At 41.1% G+C, this 17,174-nt stretch overlaps 1 protein-coding gene across 1 annotated transcript; it reads left to right on the top strand.

Annotated features, from left to right (window-relative positions):
* The first annotated feature begins 11,045 nt into the window (after window positions 1-11,045).
* LOC138968147 (uncharacterized) lies at window positions 11,046-16,566 on the top strand. The gene is made up of 3 exons (XM_070340712.1): window positions 11,046-11,638; window positions 16,096-16,204; window positions 16,398-16,566. The coding sequence occupies exons 1-3, from the start codon at window positions 11,593-11,595 to the stop codon at window positions 16,549-16,551; spliced, it is 309 nt and encodes a 102-aa protein (XP_070196813.1). The 5' UTR covers window positions 11,046-11,592; the 3' UTR covers window positions 16,552-16,566.
* The last annotated feature ends 608 nt before the right edge of the window (window positions 16,567-17,174 follow it).

The raw sequence follows: 17,174 nt of genomic DNA, 5'->3' as shown, positions 1-17,174 counted from the left end.
TCTGACCCCTGATTTGCACATGATCACAAAAACCATTGCCTGTTACGACATTTCGCTTGAACAAAAGTTTATAGAAACCCATGGCTTTTGTACAATCACTTGTCTTTTGAAAACATGCAGATTCCGTTCATACACCATGTTTCCGTTCGTACAAAAGTGCATGTTTCCGTTCGCACGAACAGCGTCAGTTTCCGTTCATACACATTCGTTAGATCAGAGTAAAACAGGCCCCCACTACAAGTTCTGTGTGTTCCAATGGTTGTCAGATAGCACAAAGTACGAATGCGTGTGATATTGGACCTATGTGAACCATAAGATGAATTGAATTTGCAAAATAAGTTTTGTGTCCGATCGTACTGATTTTGACAAAAAAAATGTGTCCATTCGTACCACTTACATCACATTGTTTCCGTTCGTACGCTTTTCAGTAATGTGTTCGGTGACGGATCTTTCTGGGTGTTTTGATAAGAACGAAGATTGATTTATGCAGTTTTGCTTGCTTTGCAGCACTGCAACTAAGACTGAAATAAGTGACATGTACATTTGTATTTACTCCTATCATGCCATTTGCTTCACCTGTGATAATCATGAGCAGAATTTAGACAAATCAAGAAAAACATTATCCAGGCTCTATCAGTCCTTTTTACATTTAGTCAAGTTTTGACTAAATGTTTTAACATAGAGGGGGAATCGAGACGAGGGTCCTGGTGTGTGTGTGTGTGTGTATGTGTGTGTGTGTGTGCGTGTGTGTGTGTACACATCTGCAACACATTTGACCATCCGCAACAGCTTCGCCCAGCATAGCGACTCAGACCGCTCTCCCATTTTTGTTGGAAATTCGTTCTCTGTTTTCACCCCAGTCTCTGAAGATTTTGTTCGTAAACTCATTGTGAAGTCTGCCAAAACGTCCTGTGACCTCGACCCCCTCCCCACCCCCCTCCTCTGTGATCACTTAGACATCCTTCTACCCACCATCACTAGAATACTGAACGAGTCCCTTTCCACTGGCACCGTCCCCTCAGATTTCAAAAAAGCTGTCATTAAACCCCTTCTGAAGAAAAGCTCCCTCGACCCCAACGTACTTAAGAACTACAGGCCCATCTCAAACCTTCCCTTCCTTTCTAAAATCCTAGAGAAGATAGTCCTAGACCAGCTCTCCTCCCACCTCTCTGCCAACAACCTCCTCACTCCGCACCAGTCAGCCTACCGCACGGACCATAGCACAGAGACCGCAGTCCTTAGTATCCTCAACAACATTTTGACTTCCTTAGACGATAACAAAATTTCCCTGCTCCTCCTGTTAGACCTTTCGGCCGCTTTCGATACAATTGATCATGAAATCCTGCTGTCCCGCCTTGAGCACACTTTCGGCATCCAAAATTCAGTTCTAAATTGGTTCAGATCCTATCTCTCAGACAGAACAAATTTTGTAATTGTAAACGACGTCCCATCCCAGGAAACCTCCCTCCTTTTTGGCGTTCCCCAGGGCTCTGTGCTCGGGCCCGTGCTGTTCATCATGTACACCTCCCCTCTGACTGACCTCATCGACAGACATTCCGTTTCCCACGAAATGTTTGCTGACGACACTCAGCTTCAGAACTCAGCGACTCCCTCAGAATACGCCCAGATGACCACCTCCCTTCAGTCTTGCATTGCTGACGTTGAACTCTGGATGTCCACTAACAAGCTTAGACTTAACTGTGACAAAACAGAAGCCATTCGTTTCACAAAATCCTCCCTCTCATCCTCCTCTCTCTCTCCCTCCTTCTATCACTTTGGGCAGCAGCACTATTGAATTCTCAGACTCCGTCCGTGATCTTGGCATCTTTCTTGATAGCGATCTCTCCATGAAACACCATGTTATGAAAGTCTGTCAGTCCGCTTACATCGAGCTTAAGAGAATAGGTTCTATCCGCCCATACCTTACCGAAGATATATTCTGCCCATAAAGTTGTCTTTGTTTGTTGAATCAAGTCAAGTCAAGTCAAGTCAAGTATTTTATTGTTTTGGGCCCAGAGGGCTTTGAAACAAAGATATAACTTTAACAAAAAAAGGTAACAAATCAGACAGTAACCAAAATAAATTGGCAATATACACTTCCATACATACAAACAAAAAGAAAAGAAAAATAGGTTTAACAAAATCAGGTAATTAAGAAATCAGACAGATAATATGTATACATTAAGCGGACAACGATAATATACAGCCGAAATAAATTGGCAATACCATTATGCCATGCATCTTTTATAAAGACACAAAACAAAACAAAAGCATGCATTACATAAATATACATACCAGTAAAGAAACTAGATGTAACGCTAACATACCAAAATCATAACATGGGCTACAAATCTTGCTAGCTTCATTAGTTTTATCTTAGATTTACAATTCATTAACTGTTCATTTTAAACATTTTGGGTGAGATCGGTAAAAATAGAATTGAAATGTGTTTTATTGTACTCCAATCAGGCCCCTAGATCCAGTCACAGAGCAACGTTTTTCATATTTATGAACCAATATTGTTCCCTGGGTAGAGCAAGTTTTTGTACTTTGACAGAACTTCTAAAATTATTACTCGATAAATCATAGATCGAAAGTCTCTCTGTTATTGTGTAGACATCTTTTCTGATGACAAAAAAAGAAGTGCTTGTGTTTAAAAAAAACTATTCTAAAGGCAACAGCATCAAAAGTGTTCACAACGGTGTCAAATGTTGATACATTTTTTGAAAATGATCGCGTTATTGTAAGAAAGAGGTTGACAATGATAAAAAGACTTCGCACAATGATTATATGGTAATCAAGGTACCTAAAATGCTGAGAACCCAAAGTTATTGAACGAAAAAATTCATGAACAACTCCCTTCTTCATTTTCCTCCCAGTCTCTAAAAGCATCAATATAATGCTGCAGGAAAATGGTATGTAAATGTTTTATTGTTATTATCATCATTATCATTATTGCGAAACAGCTGTGTCGTAGATGCGCAGATACGCAAACAAAATATACAGAGGAGAATTTCATCTGACATCTGTTACTGTTTTCGTCAGAAAACAAGTTCATCGATCGAAGCGAAACTGAATACGCATTTTGCCTTTTATTTATTTATTATTATTTTTTTTTTAACCAATAGCTAGGTCAGAACAGCAAAATACACTCCATCATGTTGTAAGCAGCAGTGGGGCCTATAATTTTTACCGGTGTAACACGAGAAAATTACTCCCACGAGATTTTTACTCCGGAGTAAACATTTTGTACGAAAAACTTACTCCCTTTACGAAAAAAGCACTCCCCCATTGCACGAGAAAATTACTCCCGAAGACAGTTGAGTTCCGAGTAAACATTTCGTACAAAAATGTTACTCCCCTGACGAATAAATAACGAATAAATTACTTCACCCCAACACGAGCAATTTAACCTCCCATGCCAGGTGTACGAAAATTTTACTCCCTTGTCCCCTGTTAGTCTTGGTGGTGGAAGGTGTGAAAAAAGGGTAGTGCGACATTCGTGTGCGCGAGATCACTTATTGGCATTATCCCTTCGCCCGCATCCCATTTTTGCGTACGAGATTTTTACTCTACACACACACACGCACACACACACACACACACACACACACACACACACACACACACACACACACACACACACACATACACCACACCCTCGTCTCGATTCCCCCCCCCTACGTTAAAACATTTAGTCAAAACTTGACTAAATGTAAAAATGGGGAGTAAAAATTTCGTGGAGGGAGTAATTTTTTTCGTGCCTTGGGGAGTTCTTTTCTGGTACGAAAAGTGTACTCGGAGTAAGAATTTCGTACGAAATATTTACTCCGGAGTAAATTTTTCGTGGAGTAAAAATTTCGTGTTACACCGGTACACTTGCCTTCGACTCAGCGGCCTTGACATTTTCTTGTCAAAATATTGGGCACTGTTGCTACGCTGAAATCATATCAGTTCACACACACACACACACACACACATATGTGGGAAAAAAATGCTTTTACCTGTATGAAACACATGTGAGGGTCGTGGTTGAGATTGGTCAGATCAACCAGCTAAATGTCTTACAAGCTCACTGGGAAAAGCTACTGAGCGAGAATATCCACTGATAAACAATACAACCACCTCCTGCATTTTCTTCCCAGTATACCCCCGGCCTCCAAACTGTACCACAGCCCCGCCCCGACCCGCTTCCCCTCATACATCACCCCCCCCCCCTCCCGGGTATCCCCCCCACCTCCACACTGCAAAAAATATACAAAGGAGAAGTTCACCTGTAACCGTTACAAGACACGTGTTCATCAAAACGAAACTGAATACGCATTTTGCAAGTTTGTAACCAATTCGCATTTTGCAAGTTTGTAACCATTTTGCAAGTTTGTAACCAATGCGCATTTTGCAAGTTTGTACGTAACCAATGCGCATTTTGCAAGTTTGTAACCAATGCGCATTTTGCAAGTTTGTAACCAATGCGCATTTTGCAAGTTTGTAACCAATGCGCATTTTGCAAGTTTGTAACCAATGCGCATTTTGCAAGTTGGTAACCAATGCGCATTTTGCAAGTTGGTAACCAATGCGCATTTTGCAAGTTTGTAACCAATGCGCATTTTGCAAGTTTGCAACCAATGCGCATTTTGCAAGTTTGCAACCAATGCGCATTTTGCAAGTTTGCAACCAATGCGCATTTTGCAAGTTTGTAACCAATGCGCATTTTGCAAGTTTGTAACCAATGCGCATTTTGCAAGTTTGTAACCAATGCGCATTTTGCAAGTTTGTAACCAATGCGCATTTTGCAAGTTTGTAACCAATGCGCATTTTGCAAGTTTGTAACCAATGCGCATTTTGCAAGTTTTTAACCAACGCGCATTTTGCAAGTTTGTAACCAATGCGCATTTTGCAAGTTTGTAACCAATGCACATTTTGCAAGTTTGTAACCAATGCGCATTTTGCAAGTTTGTAACCAATGCGCACTTTGCAAGTTTGTAACCAATGCACATTTTGCAAGTTTGTAACCAATGTGCATTTTGCAAGTTTGTAACCAATGCGCATTTTGCAAGTTTGTAACCTCATACGTAAGTCAGAACAGAACTGCGAAAACAACCAGGTAAAGCTACTGAGCGAGGATATCCATAACTGACAACCACTTCCTCCATTTTCCTCCCAGTGTACCACCACCCACCCCCCCCCGAAACTGTACCACCCCCATCCCCTTTCCCCTCACACAGTCATCACATCGTCCTTCCCGCGCACATCCCACAATTGTGCGCAAAATGAATCAATGACATGAACGCAGTCCTCGATGGGAAATGCCCTGATCCTGTTTGTATTTCCTGTATTTAAGTCACATACTGTCCAATGGTGGTTATGGTATACTTGGTCTTTAGAATAACCCTAAAGGTAACAATCTGGAGGGCTTAAATCGGCTTTGTTAGGCCACCGCTTCATTTCTAACCTCGTACAGCAGTCCCTGCAATGTACGGCCCCCGGCGTGAGCAGACACCTGACATGTACGGACACATTTGCTCGGCACGGAGTGTTTTCCTTCTATATTTGCCCCCCCTTAAACGGACACCTGCAAAACGTGGACGCGGACACTCATTTTCGGTCCCAACAGCAGGTCATACCTCCAATGTACGGACAGACCATCGTCAAATTTTCACCACAACAAAATCGATAACAGAGCAGTCCGGCTCTTGGTATAAGATCACAGCCACAATGGCGTGACGACAGTCACTGGTAACTTGAGTGCACCTGTACCCATCAGGAGGGGGGGTAGTTTTGGTCAGAAGTGGAGTACATGCGAAGATGCCAACATGAAACTGCACTGTGCTCATTATTCTTGTCTGTTGACGTAAACAACAGAAACCACAGTCGATGAAGGTCCTGAGCGAAAGAGTGAAAAACCGGCCACAGTTCTCAGCATCGTGTGTCTGTGTGTAACCTCTTTCATTGACAAGCAGACCTGTTTACCAGTACGATTTGGGCGTATTTTGTACGCCAAATTATTATCGGTACGCAAATACGCGACACACGCACAAAATACGCCTAAGAAAAAGTCTAGAATACGTTTCCCGGTGTTGGTGTGCTGATTACGGGATGGTACAACTGATACCGGTTTCGGTCGAAGGGAGATAACCATGACAGCGAGTCTTCAGCTGTGGAAACCTTGTTCAGTTGTTGGCACGTGCGATCGTCTGAACAATCGTGGCAAAATGAAGCGGAAAAATTTGCCAGTTTCGGATGACTGTACCAAATCTAAACAGCAGAAGCAGCAGATTTTCTTGGAGAAATATAAGAAAGAGCCAGGAATTGTGGAGTCTACTATGGAAAAAAGTCATGCACACTGCAAGTATTGTAAATCAGATTTCTTCATTGCCCATGCTGGGAAATATGACATCGAACGACACTGCAGTTCCAAATCTCACCTAGACAAGGTTGCTGCAAAGAAATCCGCTGAAAGCTGCCAAGGAATTATGAAGTTCATTCCCGCAAAGCAAATCCTGCCAGAAGAAAAGGCTGTAGTCTGTGCTGAAGCAATGTTTTCTGAGATGATTGTAAAAATGAACTTGCCATTGTCAACCGCAGATGTTATTTCACGAACTTCATCTTTTCATTATCAATCTGTTTGGAAGACACTGGTTATAATGCTATAAACGGACAGGTAAATACAATTGTTTTATCCCTGTTGTATTGAAAGGAGTTAAATTCTGAAAGTGTTCACAAGACATGCTATTATTACACAAACACGTTTGCACCCACGCGTACATTTCCCCTAGCCCATATGGCTTTGCTTGCAAAGTACTCCAACTTTTTGAAAAATACACTCAACTTTTTGGGAAAGTACTCTTGCCTCGGGTTTAGGGTAAACAGGTCTGGACAAGATACTCTTGTTTCCCCTCAGCCTTGACCATGAGTCGGTTGCCTAATCTGTGAACCCTTCAGTTGTCTTGCTTTGTCAAAAGTTACGACACAGTCAACTGGTTTTGCTCTGAGTGAACAGTTGGAGCTGACCTCTCTGGCCACAGCCCCAAACAGTACATGGCTGGAGGGAGTGAGAGAGAGAGGGAGGGAGGGGGGGGATGGAGGGGTAGCTGGCTAAACTCGGTGGGGTGTCCGGTGTCACTGCATGTCAGCAGGAAGAGCATTGGAGAGAAATAGAGAGGTGTACTCTTCCACACAATTTCCAAGCATCAGTTGTCACGGCTTGGGGTAGGCATTTAGTGAGGGAGAGTGAGAGCTGTGTTATGTACAGTGTATTTCCGACTGAAGAGTGAAAAGTCACTGCCATGCCACATGATCGGCATGCAGTCAATAAAGATGAAAATAAATTACATGATTATGACATGCAGCTCTATCTGCTGCTATTTATTCAAACTGGTCTTCAAGCTTATTCTTGCAAGGCATCTGCACACGCTCCTCTGTGCTGTGTTTGTGTGGCTGCTTTCGTATGTCAGTGCATGGTGAGTGTGTTCACTGCCTTGAGGATTTATTTTATCTCTTCTTTTCAACACTTTTCATACAAATCATTTTTACAGAACGTTTAAAGAAGTATTAGGAGTTTATTGTTTAGCAGCCACAAGAAGTGATTAGCATAGACTCAATGCTGTTGTTTGTGTGTCTCTGTGTGTGTATGGGGGAGGGGGTGGTGTGGTCACCCCTCCCGTGACCGGACACCTGCAATGTACGGACAGTTTTGCTATGGCCCAAGGGTGTCCGTTCATGAGAGGGACTGCTGTACTGTTGAGTCGATCCCTGCATTTTGAAATTGCACACGATTCAGAACGTTTGACCCACCTACCTACCACTTTGTGGAAAGGTCATGCATAAATTCAATATCTAAACAAGTCGCGTAAGGCGAAAATACAACATTTAGTCAAGTAGCTGTCGAACTCACAGAATGAAATTGAACGCAATGCCATTTTTCAGCAAGACCGTATACTCGTAGCATCGTCAGTCCACCGCTCATGGCAAAGGCAGTGAAATTGCCAAGAAGAGCGGGGTAGTAGTTGCGCTAAGAAGGATAGCACGCTTTTCTGTACCTCTCTTTGTTTTAACTTTCTGAGCGTGTTTTTGAGTCACTTGAGAAAAAGTGACTCTATGTAATCGGTCAGTGTTAGTCTGTCCGGCCGGCCGTCCGGCCGTCCGTCCGTAGACACCACCTTAACGTTGGACTTTTCTCGGAAACTATCAAAGCGATCGGGCTCATATTTTGTTTAGTCGTGACCTCCAATGACCTCTACACTTTAACGATGGTTTCGTTGACCTTTGACCTTTTTCAAGGTCACAGGTCAGCGTCAAAGGAAAAATTAGACATTTTATATCTTTTCTCGGAAACTATCAAAGCGATCGGGCTCATATTTTGTTTAGTCGTGACCTCCAATGACCTCTACACTTTAACGATGGTTTCGTTGACCTTTGACCTTTTTCAAGGTCACAGGTCAGCGTCAAAGGAAAAATTAGACATTTTATATCTTTGACAAAGTTCATCGGATGTGATTAAAACTTTGTAGGATTATTCTTTACATCAAAGTATTTACATCTGTAGCCTTTTACGAACGTTATCAGAAAAACAAGGGAGATAACTAGCCTTTTCTGTTCGGCAACACACAACTTAACGTTGGGCTTTTCTCGGAAACTATAAAAGTGACCGGGCTCAAATTTTATGTGAACGTGACTCATTGTGTTGTGAATAGCAATTTCTTCCTGTCCATCTGATGCCTCATATAATATTCAGAACTGCGAAAGTGACTCGATCGAGCGTTTGCTCTTCTTGTTTTTTGTTTGTTTGCTTAACGCCCAGCCGACCACAAAGGGCCATATCAGGGCGGTGCTGCTTTGACATATAACGTGCGCCACACACAAGACAGAAGTCGCAGCACAGGCTTCATGTCTCACCCAGTCACATTATTCTGACACACTCTTCTTGTTAATCCAAACATATCATATCAATATGTTTTTGGAATCAGGAACCGACAAGGAATAAGATGAAAGTGTTTTTAAATTGATTTCGACAATTTAATTTTGATAATAATTTTTATATATTTAATTTTCAGAGCTTGTTTTTAATCCAAATATAACATATTTATATGTTTTTGGAATCAGAAAATGATGGAGAATAAGATGAACGTACATTTGGATCGTTTTATAAATTTTTATTTTTTTTTACAATTTTCTGATTTTTAATGACCAAAGTCATTGATTAATTTTTAAGCCACCAAGCTGAAATGCAATACCAAAGTCCGGGCTTCGTCGAAGATTACTTGACCAAAATTTCAACCAATTTGGTTGAAAAATGAGAGCGTGACAGTGCCGCCTCAACTTTCACGAAAAGCCGGATATGACGTCATAAAAGACATTTATCAAAAAAATGAAAAAAACGTCTGGGGATTTCATACCCAGGAACTCTCATGTCAAATTTCATAAAGATCGGTCCAGTAGTTTAGTCTGAATCGCTCTACACACACACACACACAGACAGACACACACACACACACACACACACACACACACACGCACGCACGCACGCACATACACCACGACCCTCGTCTCGATTCCCCCTCTACGTTAAAACATTTAGTCAAAACTTGACTAAATGTAACAAGTCGCGTAAGGCGAAAATACAACATTTAGTCAAGTAGCTGTCGAACTCACAGAATGAAACTGAACGCAATGCCATTTTTCAGCAAGACCGTATACTCGTAGCATCGTCAGTCCACCGCTCATGGCAAAGGCAGTGAAATTGACAAGAAGAGCGGGGTAGTAGTTGCGCTAAGACGGATAGCACGCTTTTCTGTACCTCTCTTTGTTTTAACTTTCTGAGCGTGTTTTTAATCCAAACATATCATATCTATATGTTTTTGGAATCAGGAACCGACAAGGAATAAGATGAAAGTGTTTTTAAATTGATTTGGAAAATTTAATTTTGATAATAATTTTTATATATTTAATTTTCAGAGCTTGTTTTTAATCCAAATATAACATATTTATATGTTTTTGGAATCAGAAAAGGATGGAGAATGAGATGAACGTAAATTTGGATCGTTTTATAATTTTTTTTTTTTTTTTTACAATTTTCAGATTTTTAATGACCAAAGTCATTAATTAATTTTTAAGCCACCAAGCTGAAATGCAATACCAAAGTCCGGGCTTCGTCGAAGATTACTTGACCAAAATTTCAACCAATTTGGTTGAAAAATGAGGGCGTGACAGTGCCGCCTCAACTTTCACGAAAAGCCGGATATGACGTCATCAAAGACATTTATCAAAAAAATGAAAAAAACGTTCGGGGATTTCATACCCAGGAACTCTCATGTCAAATTTCATAAAGATCGGTCCAGTAGTTTAGTCTGAATCGCTCTACACACACACACACAGACAGACACACACACACACACACACACGCACACACACACGCACGCACATACACCACGACCCTCGTCTCGATTCCCCCCTCTACGTTAAAACATTTAGTCAAAACTTGACTAAATGTAAAAAGACACTCCTGACTAAATGTAAAAAGACACTCTTGTAAGTCTTGATCGACACAGCAAGCCATTTCTTGTTTCTAGAGCAACCTCAGAGAAGTAGGCAGACCCCAACTACACACACAGTGCGATTTTTCAGAAACTGTGCATCTGACCTTGCTACCGAAAAAACAAGAATTCTTGGAAGCCCTTTTTGACTGAAAAAATACCCGGGGATATAACAGGAGTATTTGCTCCACCCATCCCGACTCCAGACCAACCGGTGAAAGGCCTGTGATTGGATAAGTCTGACAAATGGCTCACGACAGATACACAGAAAGCGTCGTTTTTTCGGAAACTGTGCATGCTGTGATCGATGAAAATGTTGGCATGACTGCTGTTTTGTTGCACACATCCTCTCGAGCAACGGCTGACCCGATGTGCATGCATGACACATCGAATCTACGAGTTGCCCAGAGCGGTTCGCCACGGGTCGCTCGCAGTGCGAAAGACAAAAAGCCGTTTCTTAGGGCAGTGCACGAAAGCGCTCGCGAAGCACTCGGCGAGCGGCTTTGGTATATGCTCGCCCACCGCCCGCCGCGTTATCCAAGATGGCGGCGGTGTTTACACTGCGATGCCGTGTAGCGTGTTTCGATCTTCTCGGCGTGGTTTTCGACGTGACCCGAGGGATCCACCGCTTTTCAAGGTTCAGGGACTACCCCAGCTAAATTTCCCATCATAACTACATTCTCTCTGACGATTTCACTGACCGAATCGTCTACTAGTTTAAGAAGTACAACTTTTTTCATATCTCGCAGCAATCGTGCTTTCTTCGTCGCCATCGTGAAGCGACTTGCCTCGTTGTGAGCCCGTTGCATAGACCAATCCAGAGCGACATTTCTCTGAGCGGGCTATTGTGATTCTGAGCAACGCAGTGGCTGATCACATAAAGTTGGCTTTGTTTGTTGAATCGTGACATTCAACAATAGCAGAGCGTCAGCCCCAGTAGTGTTTTGCCTCCCCCGGGTCTCTGTCACTTCAAGTTTTCTGTTTGTGCGGATCAAGAAAGTTGTCAAGGAAGTCTTTCTGCACAATTATTTCCGCAACGAACACTCAACTATCACAAGCCATGGACAAGAGTACTCTGCTTGGCCTTGCCATGCTTGCGCTTTTGGGTGAGTAGCAGACTGCCGTTTCTTTGACAAGTAGTCTTTATTGTAAATCGCCTTATCTAAGCCATGATTTATTGTTAAGCGTTCACATAGGCTAAGATATATTGTATTGGTAGAGCACCGGACTTGTGATCCGCGGGTCACGGGTTCGAATCCGGGCCGGGACAAACACGGGTCAACTTGATGTGCAGACTCAGAGACGACATCCATGTTTCAGCCCCGTGTCACCTCTGTGCCACGTAAATGATCATAATTTTTATATTTTTAATTTTCAGAGCTTGTTTTTAATCCAAATATAACATATTTATATGTCTTTGGAATCAGAAAATGATGAAGAATAAGATGAACGTAAATTTAGATCGTTTTATACAAAAATGATTTTAATTACAATTTTCAGATTTTTAATGACCAAAGTCATTAATTAATTTTTACGCCACCAAGCTGAAATGCAATACTGAAGTCCGGTCTTTGTCGAAGATTGCTTGGCCAAAATTTCAATCCGCAATTTGATTGAAAAATGAGGGTGTGACAGTGCCGCCTCAACTTTTACAAAAAGCCGGATATGACGTCATCAAAGACATTTATCGAAAAAAAGAAAAAAAACCTCCGGGGATATTATACCCAGGAACTCTCATGTCAAATTTCATAAAGATCGGTCCAGTAGTTTACTCTGAATCGCTCTACACACACACACGCACAGACAGACAGACAGACAGACACACACACACATACACACACAAACACACCAACACACACACACACACACACACACACACACACACACACACACCACGACCCTCGTCTCGATTCCCTCTCTATGTTAAAACATTTAGTCAAAACTTGACTAAATGTAAAAAAGAATCCGGAATGCCCCTTTAATCTCTACACACACATACACACACAAACACACCAACACACACACACCAACAAATACCAACACACACAAACACACACACATTATTGTACTTTGTTCTATAAACAACTAATGACATTCACAATCGAAATGTTGGGGAAGGGCTCCTAATATGGACCGACTCCTAATATGGACCACCTCCTGTTCTGACAAACTAACGGCGCTAGAGCGCTCAAAACAATTTCATTGGCTGTATTCACCCTCTCTGGATAACTTGCACATGTCAAAACAGTTGCAGAATCATAAACCTCAAAACCGTTAGGCTTTTTCTCTTTTTACATTCAGTCAAGTTTTGACTAAATGTTTTAACATAGAGGGGGAATCGAGACGAGGGTCGTGGTGTATGTGTGTGTGTGTGTGTGTGTGTCTGTCTGTGCGTGTGTGTGTGTAGAGCGATTCAGACAAAACTACTGGACCGATCTTTATATGAAATTTGACATGAAAGTTCCTGGGAATGATATCCCCGGACGTTTTTTTCATTTTTTCGATAAATACCTTTGATGACGTCATATCCAGCTTTTTGTAAAAGTTGAGGCGGCACTGTCACACCCTCATTTTTCAATCAAATTGATAGAAATTTTGGCCAAGCAATCTTCGACGAAGGCCGGACTTTAGTATTGCATTTCAGCTTGGTGGCTTAAAAACTAATTAATGAGTTTGGTCATTAAAATTCGGAAACTTTTAATTAAAATAATTTTTTGTTTAAACGATCCAAAAATAATTTCATCTGATTTTTTGTCATTTTCTGATTCCAAAAACATATACATATGTTGTATTTGGATTACAAACAAGCTCTGAAAATTAAAAATATGAAAATTATGATTAAAATTAATTTTCCGAAATCGATTTAAAAACAATTTCATCTTATTCCTTGTCGGTTCCTGATTCCAAAAACATATAGATATGATATGTTTGGATTAAAAACAAACTCAGTAAGCTAAAAAGAATAGACATACAGAAAAGCGTGTTATCCTGCTCAGCGCGACCACTAAGTACTGCACTATTCTGCATGCCTTGTCGATTTCACTGCCTTTGCCACGTGTGGTGGACTGACGAAACTACGAGTATGTGGTCTTGGTAAAAAAAGCAGTGCGTTCAGTTTCATTCTGTGAGTTCGACAGCTTGACTAAATGTTGTTATTTCGCCTTACGCGACTTGTTTTCACTTTTGGCAGGGTTCACTCTAAATTTGCCGCCTAAAACGGACTTGTTTCTGTCCACAGCCAAAGCTTTTATCACACAAAAAGTACTACATATGACGGCTAAGACCGTATTTGTAAAATTTTAGTAGTGTTGACCCCGAGTTTCTACTGCAAACAGAAAATAATTGCAAAATCTCAAAGTATGTGTGAGTCCCCTAATATGGACCACCTTCAACAAATCGAAGAAAATAAAAGCTAAAGGCTATTTTCATTAATTCATTAAGAAGCTTGCTGGAAATAACCTATAACTAGCCCTCGAGATTTAAAAGAAAAAAAACAGTCTTCTTTTCGTGGACGTTGATAATTTTACTTATTTTCACTCTGTTTTTGATATGCTTCTTTAGTTTCCTGGTGTGCTTCAAATAATGCTCTCATCAACCTGAAACAGATAAATCTAAAGCATAAATCTAAAGCATATTTTAATTAGTCTGACTTGCCCACCAAGTTGTATCATGTTATTTTGAAGTATAGGGGGCTGTTTACAGTGATTCGAGAAGGCCGCTTCACTGGTCCATATTAGGCGCACAGGCTCCTAATATGGACCATTTGTAATTTTTTCTGTATTTAATTTTTGCTGAATATCGATCAAAGCTATTACACTGTAATTAGGCCCAACGGTTCACCTAAGAGAGAAGGACTACCAAACACAAAATGAAACTTCTCTGCAAGAAAACAGCCTAGTTATCAGCATGAAACAAAAAGTGGTCCATATTAGGAGCCCTTCCCCTAATACATAGAATGAACATGTTTCTGTACATGTTTCTAAAGAAATAAAATATACACGCGCACCCCCCCCCCAACCCCCCCTCCCCCCAACACGAACACATACACATACTGATTGACTCCCAAGAACACAGACACATTATATATATTATCGCGCTTTGTTATCAGTAACTCAAAGAAGGCAGATTCTTTTATTGTCAGTATTTTCCCAAACACACACACACACACACACACACACACACACACACACACACACACACACACACACATCAACCTCTCACTGATACACATACCCACATATCCTACCTAAACCCCTCACTGATGTATATATTCATAAGCACACATACACACGCACACACACACATACAAACACACGCACATCACAATTGTCAAACCACGGCCATGAATAAGGAGCACTACACTGACAGTAAATAGATCAATGATTATCAACACAAACGATCCCGACTTCTTGGTCTTCTGGTGGAATTTTTTAATTTGTTTACAAACACTTTGAGATCACCGTTACATCTAGCCGGGGTGTCTTTAAAACTGTGTTCTCGTGAAGCCATGGTGGCAAGCAATGACTATGGTCTCCGTTCCGACAATGTTTCCATTGCAAGTTTTTTACCGACTCGCGATCCAAACATGCGGGCGCAATAAATGCGCGTGCATTTACAGAAATTGATAACTATTTTTACCAGCCAATCAATCCTTAACTTGAGCGCTCATTTTAGGCGCCCTCACTTATTTCGCCCTCCTTAAATGAGCGCTCCGTTTGGGCCTATTTGCTCCATAACGATAAGCTGCGCCCTCAATAAATGCGCGCTCCTTTTTGGAGCGCGAATCTATAGCTCGCCAAATAAACTGCGCCCTCCTTTTTTGAGCGCGAATCTTAAGAAATGTGATTTGATTGGCTAACTATTTTTACCAGCCAATCAATCCTTAACTGGAGCGCTCATTTTAGGCGCCCTCACTTATTTCGCCCTCCTTAAATGAGCGCTCCGCTTATTTTCTTGTCAAAATATTGGGCCTATGTTGCTACGCTGAAATCATATGATATCTGTTCATACACAAACATTTGTGGATAAATTGTTTTTACCTGCATGACTCAACACATGCGGATCGTAATTGAGATTGGTCAGATCAACCAGCTAAGTGTCTGATACTCAAACTGGGAAAACAACCAGGGAAAACTATCGAGCAAGAATATTCATACAAAAAAACTCTGCCATTTCTTTCAAAGTCTACTTTCGGTTCCACCTTATGTTGACAATCTAGCACTTTCGGTTCATGAAGCTTTCGAATCCTCGTAATTCTTACTTTAGTACTAAAATTCTGGGCGCTTCCTACATATTTATCCTTACTGTATTATTACTTTTCATGAATAGTACTATTACAGTAAGGATGAATAGGATACTTCGATCGACTGGCGCTTTGACACAAGCTCCTGTGATTTAGAATGTTATGAAGATAACCTGAGCATTTCAGAACAATTTAACTAAAAGTGACTATGTTTTATTTTCCTTTCTTGACTTTTCATCCTTCTTCTTTTCTCCCTTCCATCTTTATTATGCCTTCGTTTCCGGTTGTATACATTTGTCATTTCTGTCTTTCTGTCGAAAGCTCACACTGTACAAGGTGACTGCGACATTAGCAAGGCAGACGTGTGTGTGGCAGAACAAGGGGGAGCACCAAAGACGAGAACCGACGAGACCGACGCTCAAATGTGCGGGTATGTACATGTTCTCAGCTCAAATACTAATCTTTAAAAAAAAAATTTTTAACATTTTTTGTACTTCGAACAATAAACTCTTTCAACTTCAAGTGGGAGCCCATGATGAATTTTCAAGCAGAGACTATTTTGGTTTGCATGATTGTTTGTTTGCTGACAAATTTGGACTGTCATATAACTTTTTAATTTGCAGTTTTGCCAAAACCTTTTTGCGCTGTATTTACGCCGCGTGTGACAGCACTCCGTATCCCAAGAAATATCAGGATGCTGTGAATGGACTGAAGAAAGGCATGGCGTCAGCAGGAATAGAGTGTGGTAAGCCTTTTCTCCCGTCTGATACGACGTAAAATATGCGCAGGGCTTCCGCAGGTTTGAAGATTTTGAAGAAATGAAAGAGCTAGCCATTTTTCAAGGCAGCACAGTTTAAAAGAAATGAGAAAAGTTAAAAAAAAAACCTAAAAAAAACTTAATGAGAAATTTGAGGAAAGTAAGGGAAGCCTGAAAGTGTGGAAAATGTATATAGAATTCGGGAAATATAAGAACAGCTTTTGCAAAGATTAAGACATTTGCGGAAAACTTTGAGTTTGGGCAAGTTGATAGTTGGTTAGTTAGTTGTTGCTTTTAGGGTCCAGCGGACCATATAGGCCAAATCAGGACCCCAGGGCAAGTTGATAGTTAGTTAGTTAGTTAGTTGTTGCTTTTAGGGTCCAGCGGACCATATAGACCAAATCAGGACCCCAGGGCAAGTTGATAAAGACTATCAAAATCATTTTGATCACCTAAGTAATGATTAAACAGTCTGCAACCTTACGTCACTGACCTTACGTTAACTAGTTCCCCTTAACTGACAGGACCTTACTTCACCCTACCTTACCTTTTTCTAACATCACCTTACATAACCTGACATTTTTCTAACATAACCTTACATAACCTGACCTTTTTCTAACATCACCTTACCTAACCTAACCTG

The sequence above is a fragment of the Littorina saxatilis genome, linkage group LG6 (assembly GCF_037325665.1).
Source record: "Littorina saxatilis isolate snail1 linkage group LG6, US_GU_Lsax_2.0, whole genome shotgun sequence".
Lineage (NCBI taxonomy): Eukaryota > Metazoa > Mollusca > Gastropoda > Littorinimorpha > Littorinidae > Littorina > Littorina saxatilis.
Note: the sequence above shows the minus strand (reverse complement) of the source record. Positions and strands in the feature narration are given on the sequence as shown.

Bases quoted from the DNA above. Each gene is read 5' to 3' on its own strand.
- LOC138968147 (XM_070340712.1), top strand. From the start codon at position 11,593: ATGGACAAGAGTACTCTGCTTGGCCTTGCCATGCTTGCGCTTTTGG. The intron at 11,639-16,095 runs GTGAGTAGCAGA...TTCTGTCGAAAG, and splicing joins TGCCATGCTTGCGCTTTTGG to CTCACACTGTACAAGGTGAC. The intron at 16,205-16,397 runs GTATGTACATGT...TTTAATTTGCAG, and splicing joins ACCGACGCTCAAATGTGCGG to TTTTGCCAAAACCTTTTTGC.